Source organism: Protopterus annectens, chromosome 1.part0 (genome assembly GCF_019279795.1).
Source record: "Protopterus annectens isolate FY-2018-M chromosome 1.part0, PAN1.0, whole genome shotgun sequence".
Lineage (NCBI taxonomy): Eukaryota > Metazoa > Chordata > Ceratodontiformes > Protopteridae > Protopterus > Protopterus annectens.
Window position 1 is genome coordinate 516,184,034 of NC_056725.1, and position 14,404 is coordinate 516,198,437.

General features: G+C 39.5%; 1 protein-coding gene across 1 annotated transcript in view; it reads right to left on the reverse strand.

Moving 5' to 3' along the window:
* Positions 1-14,404, reverse strand: part of ABCC10 (ATP binding cassette subfamily C member 10) — a 1,243,619-nt gene that overhangs the window by 201,847 nt on the left and 1,027,368 nt on the right. Inside the window, exon 18 of the mRNA XM_044061090.1 lies at positions 11,070-11,230. Coding sequence (XP_043917025.1) covers positions 11,070-11,230 — 161 coding nt within the window. The remainder of the gene's footprint in view (positions 1-11,069; positions 11,231-14,404) is intronic.

Here is a 14,404-nt window from a genome sequence, read left to right on the forward strand (position 1 = left end):
ACTTGCAGTTTGCTGGTTTGTGGTATTTTTTCTTGTTTATCGTTATATTTGTTTTCAGTATGTCCTGGGTTTGAGACTTGGCAGTGATTACTTTTTTCCCTAATGTTAAATGACGGTAATGCATGATATATTTACAAAAGAATTAGTAATTCTCACAGCTCATTTGGTGTAGTCTATGTCTATCTATGCCTAGTGCACAGGGTCCTGGGTTTGAGACCTGGCAGGGCTCGTTATTTTGTTGCTGGGCAGAACAGTAGCTGAATGAGCTAGAGTAATTAAAGCAGTTTTAAGCAGGTTTGCGTGATTTTGCGTGATGTGCCGCGATGCCAAGAGATGCTTAGGTTCCCTTAGCTTTGCTTAGCGCCACTTATTCCCGCTTAAACCCGTGCTATTTCCAAAAAAAGAAAAGAAAAAAGGGATGATATGAAAGTGGTGAAATGGGGGCAAGCACGGGGAAAAATATTATGAAAGGCAGCTAAGAATGTGCAGGACGGGTGTAGGAAAGGACCATAGCTCTCCATTTCTTGTGCAGCAACAGATGTGCATGATGTGGACAATTAGGAATTTAGAACCTCACACACCACAGGGAGAGGGGAAAGGACCATAGCTCTCCATTTCTTGTGCAGCAACAGCTGTGCATGATGTGGACAATTAGGAATTTAGAACCTCACACACCACAGGGAGAGGTTTAGGCAACATACATTTGTTGAGTAATTGAAGGGTAAATTGATTAATGCCAGTGTACGTGGGGGCGAAATGGAGAGCTATGTGTGGGAAGTGATTTTTTGGGGGTGCAAATGCCCCCCCCCCCTTTTTTTAAGGTGAGAGTGGTATGTTGGGGAAGGGTTGTAGGTAAGTTTGGGGAGGTAAGTTGGGTAGGAGAGGTTGCTTTTGCAAACAAACAAGACAGCAGACAGGGGCAGTGTATGACACATGAGGGGTAAACACCTTGGACGGGGAGGGTGGTTGGGAATCAGAGGGCCATGTTCCCCCAGATGGAAACAGTGGGACTGAGGTCCCCACCCATGGGTAGTCACCACTGCCCCTTCATGGCCCCAAAGATGGCTGTGTTGGGGGCTGGATGACGGGGCCAGCCTGCCCCTCAAGGTGTGCCAGTCTGCCCTCTATCTGGTGCAGAAGAACATACAAGTCATGCCAGATGACACTGCATACCAACCATGGAAACTAGTGTCGGGTGACAGGGACCTCTCTCCATGACCGTGCCCAGAGGGGGTATGAGTCCCTTCCCCTGAGGTGGTTCCATCCGAGGATGGTGCAGGACCAGGGAGGAGGCAGCTCCATGGTGGGTCCCAGACATGCTGGGACCTGGTGCCATGGCTACATGAGGCAGTACAGGCGGATCTGCTGGGATCTGCCTACCCAAGCATGCTATAATTTTGAGGTTTTTCAAAGTGTATTGGTTAATCATGAACAAAACATTTCAACATTATTAATAACAGCATGCATGGGTGTTACAATGAACCCAGAATGATAGAATTGGAAAAATTGCATGGCAAATAGCACATGCATAAATGGAATAACAGTCATTATTGTAACAACATGCCAGTAACAGTTACAGCAACAGGCCACCAACAATGGAATCTGAACAAGGTAAATTAGTAGGCAACCATTTAAATATATGAACAATAATAGAACACAAGTCCCAACTTTAGTTTTTGAGAACAACATACCCATAGTATATGAATAATTATTATTGATGCAGATAAGGGTGGGGGTGTGGGGGTAACAGTCCATTACCAACTGTATAGGCTATATTTTTCTCAACAGTACTGCTCAGTACTCTACTGGTCTGCCCTCACTTTACATCTACCTGAGACCTATAGCTACTGTAGCATATACATACCTGTTAATCTGTCAACCTGGAACACTATGGGGCAAGCTGTGACAACTCTAGGTACACAAGTAGATAGGACTCGTACATGTCAGGGTTATCTATATGACTAACAAGGTGTACCCTGCAATGATGTGTGAGTGTGCTAATGGCATACTTGTACTGAATTTATATGTGTGTGTAAGGTTATTGGCAACAGTGATCACTAGCCATGACAGCATGACACTTGGGAAACATGTATCGGGAAGACTGCATGGTGTATATACCTATCCTGCTGTCCTTTGTATGCATGCGGTTGGACACTGGAACATTTGTACACAGTTTATTAGTATACTCTTCATACAGCTAGTACAAACATTTCTTTACCTGTGACCCCTGTGGAGAAAATATCTGTTAACACACCTGACTGTTTCTACAGGTACTCAGGATTACTTGTGTGCAACTAGAAACACATCTTCATACCAGTCCCTGGATTCAAACCGTGGTATGTGTGTGCAAAACTTAACATATATCTATTTCTTATCACACTGAGCTACTGGGGCACTGCTGTCTGCTGCTTGACTGATTTGTGCCTAAAACTCACTTGGTTACACAGCCTAACCTTGTAATATACATGGAGTGTCACAGAAGACTGTAGTGACAGTTGAACATACATGCCTGAAATTCATGCATGATAGATAGATCTGTTGGTGCAGCCTCACCAGTCTAGCATGGGCCTTGATGTTATAAGCCCTCTCCTCTGAAGCTGTGGGGGGAAAACACACCCTTATGCATACCTGTCTATCAGACATTCATACTACAATGTGATAAACCAACACGTCAAATACTTACAAACTTCTGGGGCATACTGGTCCCAGGCATCTTGGATTCATTGGGCCATGAGTGCCCCCTTCCTCTGATTCAGGTTGTCATAATGGAGACGGTCCTGCTCACCAGTGTGGGGGGTGCCAGTGGCATTGGTGAGCTCACGTGCCATACAGTCCCAGGCCTCAAATTTGTATTGTGAGCCCTGGTACTGGCCCTGCAGCAGTCTGTCATCATGGTTCTTAACAATGAGCCCAGCCATGACCCTGGACTCCAATATGCCCCAGCGCTGCACCCAGAAGTGTGCCCTCCCTCCTGCGCCTGCCATAGTTCCTACAAGGATCAAACTCTAACAGGTCCTAACTTTATTCCCACCTGTGTGGTTTAAATAAGGCCATTTTCCCACCTTTTGCCGTCACTGGACCATTTTTGAAAATGCCGAATAAAGCTCAGCAGTGCACAAACCAGTGCTTAAAGTGTCAAATGCTCAGCAGTGCTTAGCAGTACACAAATCTGTTTAGCTGAGCCGAATACTGCTTAAATATATACAACAGTATTGTAACTTATTGTTCCTTAATGTTACTTCATTCTTAGGTGCATCTATTTTATTATATCTTCTAAACTTATGTATTTCACTATGTTATCTGTTCCTGTAACTTTAATGTATTGGACACTTGGGTGTAACTGGGGCTTTTATACTTGGGTCTCCACTGCAAATTGGCTTCTGGTCAAGCTGGACCACCACAGTTAACATATTTCAATGTATACAAAACAAAAAACATTTACAACATTTCCCTATCACGTGTAAAAAGCTGAATGGTCAGGATTCGACCCTTGCACCTAATGTACAAGTGCCGGTGCCCTAACCATTCAGCCAGTGAGGATCTGCTGTTAAACTGCTGTATATGCCTCTTATTTTCGTTTAAGCATTGCTGAGCACCGTGCCATGCAAACCCGCTCAGCTATGCTTAAACTTGTAAGCCAAAAAAACAAACAAAAACCACAAAAGAAAACCACAGGAATAGGTGCCCCAATCGATGTGAAAACGCTGTGGAGTACACAAATGTTGCCGCTCACCAAAGGAATCCAAGGCCCATAAGCGTTCCAAACACTTTTATTGAAAACCACAAAAAGTTAAAACATGACCTAGGTTTCGTTCATTACGAACTTCATCAGAACACAAAATACTGCATATAGATCCCTTTTATATTGTGCACAATGAATGCTGGGTGAGCCCATTAACCAATGAAAGCATGTAATCCATAAGACATAAATGAATGAATCAATTTAAAAACAGTACAAAAGTATTCATCCTATGTTTTAACTAACAAAATAAAATTAAATTTAATCATTTCATTATATTATTTTATGAACCCCTCATGTTATAAAAAATACATAATAAATATAAATCCTACAAGTACTTCAAAAAATGAAAAAGCATAAATGTATAAATGTAGATAGTAAAATAAACAGCTGTACTCCAATTGATTAAAACCTATAATGCCGTTAAAGTCAATGCTGTGCACTATGTAGTATAGAGTTTTATACGTGTAACAAATGAATTAATACATGAATGTTAATATATATGAAAAATGTAAATTATAATTATATATATTATATTGTGATGTTTTAATTGTAGGTTGTATGAGATGTAAAAATGGGAATTTAATTTGTGTATAATGTGTATATGTATATATAAATAAATGAAAAACTATTATTAAGTATCGTTAAATATGACCAGTCAGTACTAAATAAATAATATATATAAATAAATAATTGATGTACTAGTATATAAAAATGTATATAAAAAACATAATGTAATTGTAGTATAATGCTAAATGGGCATGGGGGACAACAAATGAAACCATATTGTAACATTCTAAAAGGGCATATATACACTAACACCCCTTGATACTGTTCAACCATAAAATAGGCTTAATGCTAGTATATTCATTCAAACCAGGGTATTGATTGGCATTAAGTAATAACTGCATCCTCAATTCTGACAAATCTAAATTATATTTAGTTAATTTTCCTTGTAAATCAAAATTCTGATGTATGACATGAGGGGTTTTATGTAGGCAAAACTAGTAGACACCTAAGGGATAGAGTCAAAGAACACTTACTGGACATTAAAAATAATAAATTAACGAATGCCCTAGCTAGACATATCAATCAATTTGAAAATCATTCCTTTAAGTTTTTTGGTGTCATACACCAGAATTTTGATTTACAAGGAAAATTAACTAAATATAATTTAGATTTGTCAGAATTGAGGATGCAGTTATTACTTAATGCCAATCAATACCCTGGTTTGAATGAATATACTAGCATTAAGCCTATTTTATGGTTGAACAGTATCAAGGGGTGTTAGTGTATATATGCCCTTTTAGAATGTTACAATATGGTTTCATTTGTTGTCCCCCATGCCCATTTAGCATTATACTACAATTACATTATGTTTTTTATATAAATTTTTATATACTAGTACATCAATTATTTATTTATATATATTATTTATTTAGTACTGACTGGTCATGTTTAACGATACTTAATAATAGTTTTTCATTTATTTATATATACATATACACATTATACACAAATTAAATTCCCATTTTTACATCTCATACAACCTACAATTAAAACATCACAATATAATATATATAATTATAATTTACATTTTTCATATATATTAACATTCATGTATTAATTCATTTGTTACACGTATAAAACTCTATACTACATAGTGCACAGCATTGACTTTAACGGCATTATAGGTTTTAATCAATTGGAGTACAGCTGTTTATTTTACTATCTACATTTATACATTTATGCTTTTTCATTTTTTGAAGTACTTGTAGGATTTATATTTATTATGTATTTTTTATAACATGAGGGGTTCATAAAATAATATAATGAAATGATTAAATTTAATTTTATTTTGTTAGTTAAAACATAGGATGAATACTTTTGTACTGTTTTTTTAAATTGATTCATTCATTTATGTCTTATGGATTACATGCTTTCATTGGTTAATGGGCTCACCCAGCATTCATTGTGCACAATATAAAAGGGATCTATATGCAGTATTTTGTGTTCTGATGAAGTTCGTAATGAACGAAACCTAGGTCGACGTGTTTTAACTTTTTTGTGGTTTTCAATAAAAGTGTTTGGAACGTTTATGGGCCTTGGATTCCTTTGGTGAGCGGCAACACATTTGTGTACTCCACAGCGTTTTCACATCGATTGGGGCACCTATTCCTGTGGTTTTCTTTTATGCTTAAACTTGACCTTTTCGGCAAACATTAAAAGCATCCGGTTTCTAGTTTTAGATGTCTGGCAGGTGTTCCTTGCAAATGTCAATAACTACATTGGTAAATAAAATTAACATTAATATAAAAATGCTTTGCGATGTAAAAGCTAAATGGCCTGTCTTGGTATTTGAACCGTGCACTTACTGCACATGGAACTGTGATGCTAACCACTCAGCTAACTCGCCTGCGAAAATTTTAGCTATACATTTCTATATAACTTCTTCATATGTTTAAGCACTGCTAAGCAAAGCCCCACGCTGCACAAACCCGCTTAGCTATGCTTAAACTTTAAAGAAATAAAACTAAACAAAAATTATCCATTATTTACATTTTAAACATTACACTTTAATTTATTACATAAGTGTCCGAGGAGACATTTTTTTTTTTTTTATTCTTTTATTTTTTTACTGCCGTACGGCACCTTCACAATCCTGGGGGTGTGTTATGGATACTGCAACACACCCCCTATATGACATTACTTCATTTCCAGGTCAGCCTCTAAACTGTACAGATTTTCACACAATGTCCACATTTGTGCCTCATATTTTTGTCCGTTTTTCATACATTTCTATTTCTCTGGCAAATCACTGGTCTATTCATTACAGACTGCAGTTAGTAAATAATGACAAACATTTGAGTTTCGCTAATGCAAAACCTGTCATTCTATCAGCTTTCTAAGTTTGCAAGGGCAATATTTAACAACTGTTCCTATTTTTGGGCTTTTGTCCCACTTTTAGTAATGGTTTTGTCCAGACTTCTTGCTCTAAGAGGTTGAGAGGTATGTGTCCACGGACAGTTTTCTTTACTGTAAAGTGCCGTACGGCACTTTCACAATGCAGGGGGTGTGTTATAGTATCTGTAACAAACCCACTGCATAACATTTACTTGCCATTCAGCTTTTAAATGTCCGAGGACACTTTCTTTATTTTTATTTATTGTAAAGTGCCATACGGCACTTTCACAATGCAGGGGGCATGTTACAGATCTGCGAGCACTACTGTAACATGCCCCCTGCACTGATTCAGTATCTGTGTACACGGCTCTGTCTCAGTAGCATGCCTTCATTAATATGCAAGGTGCACTGCCGATAGGGAGATGCAGGCACGGACACCATTCACTCCGTGTAGGAATAACGCTATTCCTACATGAAGTTTATTAAATCCAAGGGATTGTGTAAGCAAGGACATGTTCTGGTGTTACTTTGTCCTTTCAAATTGCTTCCAGTTACAGCACAATGCTTACTGAAGCTTAATCCATTGCCCCACTTATGCTGTTTACTTATTACTCAATATTATCAGCTTTTTGACATTCTAATGACTAGCAATATAGTATCCATCCATCCATCCTCAACCCCCTTTCCCATTTTGCACATAGGGTCTGGGTGTCACTTCAGCAGTGACAATCATCTTGAGCCAAGGTTTACACTGTCGGATGGCTAGTCCTATTGAGGTAGTTCATTTTTAACACTCACTTGCGCGCGGACACACACACACACACACACACACACACACACACACACATACTCACCAATGGCCAATTTAGAGTGCTCAATCCACCTACTGCATGTCTTAGGAATGTATGAGGAAAGGAGCACCCGGAGGAAACCCACACAACTGCAGTGAGGACATCCAGACTCCGCAGAGAAGGCACCCCAGCCAAGAACTGAACCGAAGAACCTCTTGCTGTGAGGCAACAACACTAACTGCTGCACCACTGCTCCCACTAACCAGCAAGATAGCATCTTACAATTTAAATATTCAGCATTATCTATTTTTCAATGTACTGATACGATCTCTTACAGCTTCCTACTATTTGGGTCATTTTACAGTCATTTGCTAACTCAGATAATTATCGAAAAGGCCAACTTCCCAAAACAACCACCGGCATAAATAACTAGTACTTGTAAGTACATCTGCAACTGATGGTACACTTTTTATCGCTATCTTCTTCCTGTATGCTGTGCATTTTTTGGATCTTATAAACACAGCTAGCATGATCTATGTTATGTTTCTCATTCACACAAATGTTCGGTATTAAAAGATTTAGCCGAGGAAAATACACATATAGATACACCTATACATATATACACACAGACACACACACACACACACACACATATATATATATATATATATATATATATATATACACACACATACCCCAGCCTGAAAGCACAGAGGTTAAGGCGAAGAATTACCAACTAGTAGACCTGGGCGCGAAACCATGCCGGGGTACAAATAAACAGCAGCAGTACCTACGTTGAAGCAAAGACTACTAATCTACTTTCGTAATATGCCATGAGAACCCTGTGGGGTCTACCTATAGCATCACCATGAGTCAATTTTGACTTGAGGGTAATTATTTGCTTATACACAGACATACATACATACATGCATACATGCATGCATATATGTTCTTCACAAGTTATTTTCTTACAATTCCAAAAACTTCCTTAAGAAAAATAATCAGGATAGGATGACAGGGTCTGTTTTGTGCAATTACATAACGCAAAATTTATACCACTGTAATAATAAACAGAGGTCCTCCCTTCCTTCAGCAGTTAATATGAACACTAAAGTAATTATCAAGATGCCAAAGACCTGTTATGGTTAAGCAGATTTACAATTACACCCTATGCTCAAAAGCACCAAGAAAGCATTCTTTGCACTGATATCTGAAAGATAGGGAGAATACATGGGTTTTAGTGAATCTCTGTATATTTACGTTGTTTTCATAAATTCAACACACTCTGACAAAGTCTAAGTGCATAATTTATTTTTATCAGTGCAGGAGAAGTAAGAAAACACATTCAGCAAATGCAAACTGTAAGAAATATGTCTAGCTGGCAGGTATGCTAGCTATATTCAGGAAGAACAAATATATACACAACCTGGCAAGGTACAGTTTCCTGATGGCACACTACCACTTGATTCAATCTCTTCTAACAAGAAGCAGAGGCTTTGGGTACTATATGAAGGCAATAGTCATACTTGCATACACGCTCGAGCAGATATGAAAATGATTCAGAGATCACTCATGTAAACAGTGTTAAGTTTTTCTTGCGTTTGCTTCCAAAGCATATGGAAAATTCTGAACCTCTTCACAAATCTTTCCTGCCCAAACTGTCAGCTCAAAGCAAACCACCATAGAAGACATGGCAGTCTGGACTGCCGTGGCCAGCCACAAAATGCAGCATGAAGTATGGCAAACAGGTGCTTGTTTTCATATTCTAACGGCTACAGCAATGAGTCTAAAAACATATCCTGGCTTTTCTTCAGACTTTTGATAACACTATCTGTATCAGAAGTTTTCAGTCGGGAAGGGTGATCACCTTCATCTCTAATATCTGTGTCTAATTCTGGACACTTCAAATGGGAGGCAATGTGCTACTCCTGGCATAACCTCTTACAGTGTCCTTTCAGCAGGGAATTTTCTGGGGAGAATGACACAGAGGTACAGTGAAGCTCAAACCCCTTAGCATGCTTCTGGTAGAGACCTTTAAATCTTCTGTCCCCATTGCTAAGTTGTTCAAGGCTTCAGATGCAGGCCTGGGACAGTCTATATGTAAGATCAGTAGTGAAAAAGGTCCCAGCAGAAGTCCCCTCCCCCTCACTCCAACAAAGGTTACACCATCAAGACGGAGAGTGGGCACAGTGACAGTGCAGACACAGAGATCCCTGGAGCCAACAGCTTGGCAATGAACACCGTCAATGAGGCAGGCAAGAGGTAAGCACCAGTCTGGTGTTAGCAATGATTCTTTGGGCCTTACAGGTCAGGTTTTCCTTCCTTGACACAGTACTAAAACTGGGGCAGTCATTGATTCCAGACTCACAGATCCTGGAGCAAAGTGGCACACAGAGGCATGGACATCAACAGATAGTGGTAATGATAAGGAGGGAACAAGCCTTGCTGGTGTTGGGGCATGCATGGAGCTAGGCAGTGTCCATATTAACAAAGCTGGAAAAGGGGCCAAAGAAGAGTCTGGCAGTAAGGAGGGAATGGTAATACTATCCCTATCCAGAATGAAAGGGGGATGGGACAAGACCTAAATCCATTTGCACCTATAAAAGAAACAAGCCTGTGAGAAAAAAACAGAATGGGAAGAGCTAGCAGAAGGGGCCTACACAGGGAAGCCCTAGGAAGATCAACACAAGGGGGGGGCACTATCCCTTCTCAATGAATCAAATCTAAGAACTTTAGGGGTGGATTCCCACCAAATGAACAGCCAGTATCAGAGACCCCAACTCCAGAGGAAAATTCCTTCTCTTCCTCCATTACAGAAATGCTAGGGGGAAAGGGGAGAGCTCTCTGGTAAGAGAAACTTTCTTTCATATGACTTTTTCCTTAGATTTAGGTCCTCACAGTAAGATGCTGTCCGGTTCGATTCTCAGCTAGAGCGTCTTCTGTGTGGAGACATGCGTGAATGGGCGTACCTTCGTTGAAGGTTGTGCATCAGGGCAGGTAACTTGGCACGTAAAAATCAACTACCAATCATTAGCGGACCGGAGTTCCGCTGTGGCGACCCCTAACCGGGAAAAGCCAAAAGACACAACAACAACTACAAATATCACAGTCTTGCATGAGGTAACTTGCATCCAAACATATCATGTACATCATATGTCAGCCCTGCAGAAGGAATGTTTTTATGCAGTACTCTTATTTTCTAAAACCAGAAGCTCTGTCCATGATTAAAACAGCCAAACAATCTCAAGACCAGACAAAAAAAAACTAAAGCAACAACCAATGCAACCAATAACAATTTTTAAGTCCCTGTATATTTCACTCCATCAGGAATGCAAAGCCCCACATCAAACCAGCAAGACTAGTTTAGATTCTTATGGGACACAGGAAGTAATACTGCAATAAAATTATGATTGGAGAGGCAGATGAATTTTTTTTTTTATCATTGTTAATGCCACATAATAGTTGCTATAAAAGTAAACTCAACAGTAGTTACCTGGAGAGTAGTACACCGGACAGACAAAAAAGCTTTTTGCTCCCAGCAAGTATTTTTCTACAGTTCTGTAGAAATCCACAATGGGCAAATCTTGAATAGCCCACACTGGCACCAAATGTTGAGAAAATGGTGAAAGTATTACCTGATAAAGGCCATCCTGAGGCTCAACTGTGATATCCGTTGAGTATTCCTCTGCACGTTCCACACTCACCATCATGGTCTCAGTCTGTGTAAAACTGGTAATGAGGTTTGATAACAAGTTAGTAACAGACAGGGCATAAGATAATGCCAGACCAACCAATCCTGCCAATGAAGAAAAGAGAAAGGTTTAAATGAAAGATGTATAAAATAAAACAAAAAGAAAAATCTTGTGATGTATCTTCTGCCTTATGAACACAATTAATGTGGTACAACAGTGATCTGCATACAGAATACATGATTTTATTTCACCTCTTTACTGGAAACCAATTTTAAAAGGAAGTTCGCTATGCATTCTAATGTAATGGGCGGGAAAAGTTTAACCAGCAGCAATCCAACAATAAAATAAAGCTGCACTGACTTTCTCAATACTTCGTGGTACACAACACTGGGGGCATTTAAAATAATTCAACATTTGCAGTTTGGCCTCTGACATTATGGAATTATTATTATCGCATGATTACTGATAAGCTGAAGAAAACCTGTCAAATTTTAGCACTCCTGGCACCTGGAATGACATTAACAGACACCCATACTTAGAACATTTTAAAATAATCATCTAAAGTAGATGAAAGTCTGCCGACTGTCATAGGGAGCTCTATCATTGAACACTAGGGAAACAGATGTACATTATGATGCTCTTCACTTGATGACAAATGCATGGATTCTACACTGGCTGCTTAAAATTTAACCATGATCTGGGATGAAGCCGCAATTTTGAAATGCTCCCAAGCACGAAAGGTTGATGTGGACAAATACAGCAGTTTTACCAAGGACCTTCACCTATGAGAATATCTGCAAGGGTTTTTCAATTCCCTAATAATCTATGCATATACACATATGATAGCAGATCCTGAGTGTTTTTTTTTGTCCTCTGCAGGAATTGCTCAATGGCTCTCCTTGGCTCATTCATTCACTCCTAACAGGGCTAACAACAAGACATCCCAGGACTGGCAAGGAGCCCTACAGCCCATCTACCTACCTATTCTTGTCCAAGGAAGCCTGATTGATCAGACTACCTGTTCCAATGAAAAGCAAGAGCTGCTTGTTATGGAGCAGGCCATATTTTGGTCCTATGAAAGTTATCACCAAATCTAATCTAACCCTTCCTCAATAGCTGGCTTGTGAACTTGCAATGGCTTCCTGACTGGAGCTAGATTTGCATGTTGCCAGTCATCTGCATGGCTAACTCTGTAGTGGACAACAAAGCAAGCCTGCACAGTCTCTTTTAACAGTGACTGTCCACCAAAATGGCACAATTACTAATGTGCTGTGCTTAAATACCTCCCTCCCCCCTTAGGATGAAAAAACTAGCATGAGACCTTCAAACTCATCTTCCCCCACTGGCCTGTCCATTGCCAAGCTGCTAGTTGCACTCTTGTCACCAGGGTTGGAGTCAGGATTACATCTCTCTATACCAAGGGGATGATCTTGTGTGATTTTAATGCCTGAGATTAAGACAAACTAATTTAACTTGCTACAGAATTTTTAGGAGGATTCTGGCTTCACAGAGATGGTTACTGCTGCTACCCACACTTATGGGCACTCCTTGATCTAGGTCTTCAAATTGGGTGTTGTGGCCATGTAATTGGTGGTGGAACTAGTCTCTCGGTCTAACCATCACCTGGGCACACTTCAAGCTCGGGTTCATTCAACCAAAGTTACAGGACACTGAGCTGGTCCATTACAATAATTTGTGCAACAGTGTGGCTCTCTAATGCCTGTAGTGAAACAGTTCTGCAAGACTTCAGTGCTGACAAACCAGACTTCTTGGTTATGGCCTACACTTTGGCCACATCTAGTGCATTGGACTTCACCACCCCACAGAAGTACATTCCAGATCTACCATCACTCATGATCCATCACTCAGACTTTCAGTTCTGCAAGGCACACAGCCTGGGATGATTGAAGTACAAGTTTCCTTTGACTCACCTGTTGGAAGGCAAGCTCAGTTTGGATGCTTATTACTCAATTACTCAGGATATCAAATGCAGTCTTCACATTAAAAGGCAGACTTTCTGTCATGGAAGACTTTTGCTTTATCAGCTTATCTGGCTGTGGTCTTCTGACTGGTAGGTAGTCTGTGCAATCCAGACTTTTCTGCCAGCCATAAGACCTTCTCTTTCTCTTAGAGTGAGGAATCAACACAATCTTTTTTTGCATAAAAGGTTGCCAAAATCAGATAGTACTTGCCTCAGAGTGCATCCAAGATGCACTGCAACTAATCATAGATTTCTCATACATAGGTGCCCTGACTTTTGTTGTACCAAGTTCAATTATGTTGACTGTCAGGAAGTTAGGGAAGTGGTTTCATCTTCATGTCCTATATGTTGTGGGCTGGACACTGGACCTGTGAATCTAGTTAGATCTTACTTTAAAATTCTAGGCTCAGTTAGGTACTGAACTATTTGATCACACTTGTACATATGTTTCCATTAGTGTTAAAAGGGGGAGACTTGAATTATCCATCAACAAAAAGCCATCTCTTTATTCAAGCAGCTGGGCAATTTTTGCCCTATTGTTAACCCCCCCTTCTACATGCAGTGTTATCAAGAAAGTGATGAGATACAGATGTATTTCTGTTTGACATAGCACGGCCTACTGGAGCCTTATCAGTCTGGTTTTAAAACAATAAAAATACTGAGATGTTAGAATAAAGGTGCTAGCTACCTTCTAATATAAAGAGACCAATAACTGTATTCAGTCTTGTCCCTCCTTGATCTCTCTGCTGCGTCTGTGGCTATGGATCATGGGATCTTGATTAAATAACCTGGTGCTGCCATATTTTAAAAGATATCACACTTGAATGTTCCCACAGTCATCAACTGATACACAGGGCAACACGTGAATATGTCTTGGCTCTACTTCTTTTCATGTTTATGTGCTGCCATTAAGTAAGTTATTCAAGGCAGAGGTTTTCTCTGTCAGTGCTACACTCCTAACAAACACTATGCTTCTCCTTTTTTCAGGGACCTGTACCCAATTTTAGTACTCTTAAATACTAACTGGATTTTATCCTTCAGTATAGTCATCATCTGAAACTCTCAACAACAGACTGACATGTAAGGATTAGACATTGGCTGTTGTCAGGGTATCTTATTTCCATTTAAAAATTGCCCAAATCAGGAAAGTAATTTCATCTTCTGACTTAGTGATGCTGGCTCATACTACAGTATCATTCCATCCTGACAAATGCAATGGATTACACAATGCAGAGCTGTGTATATATATATATATATATATATATATATATATATATATATATAATTCTGCAGTAAA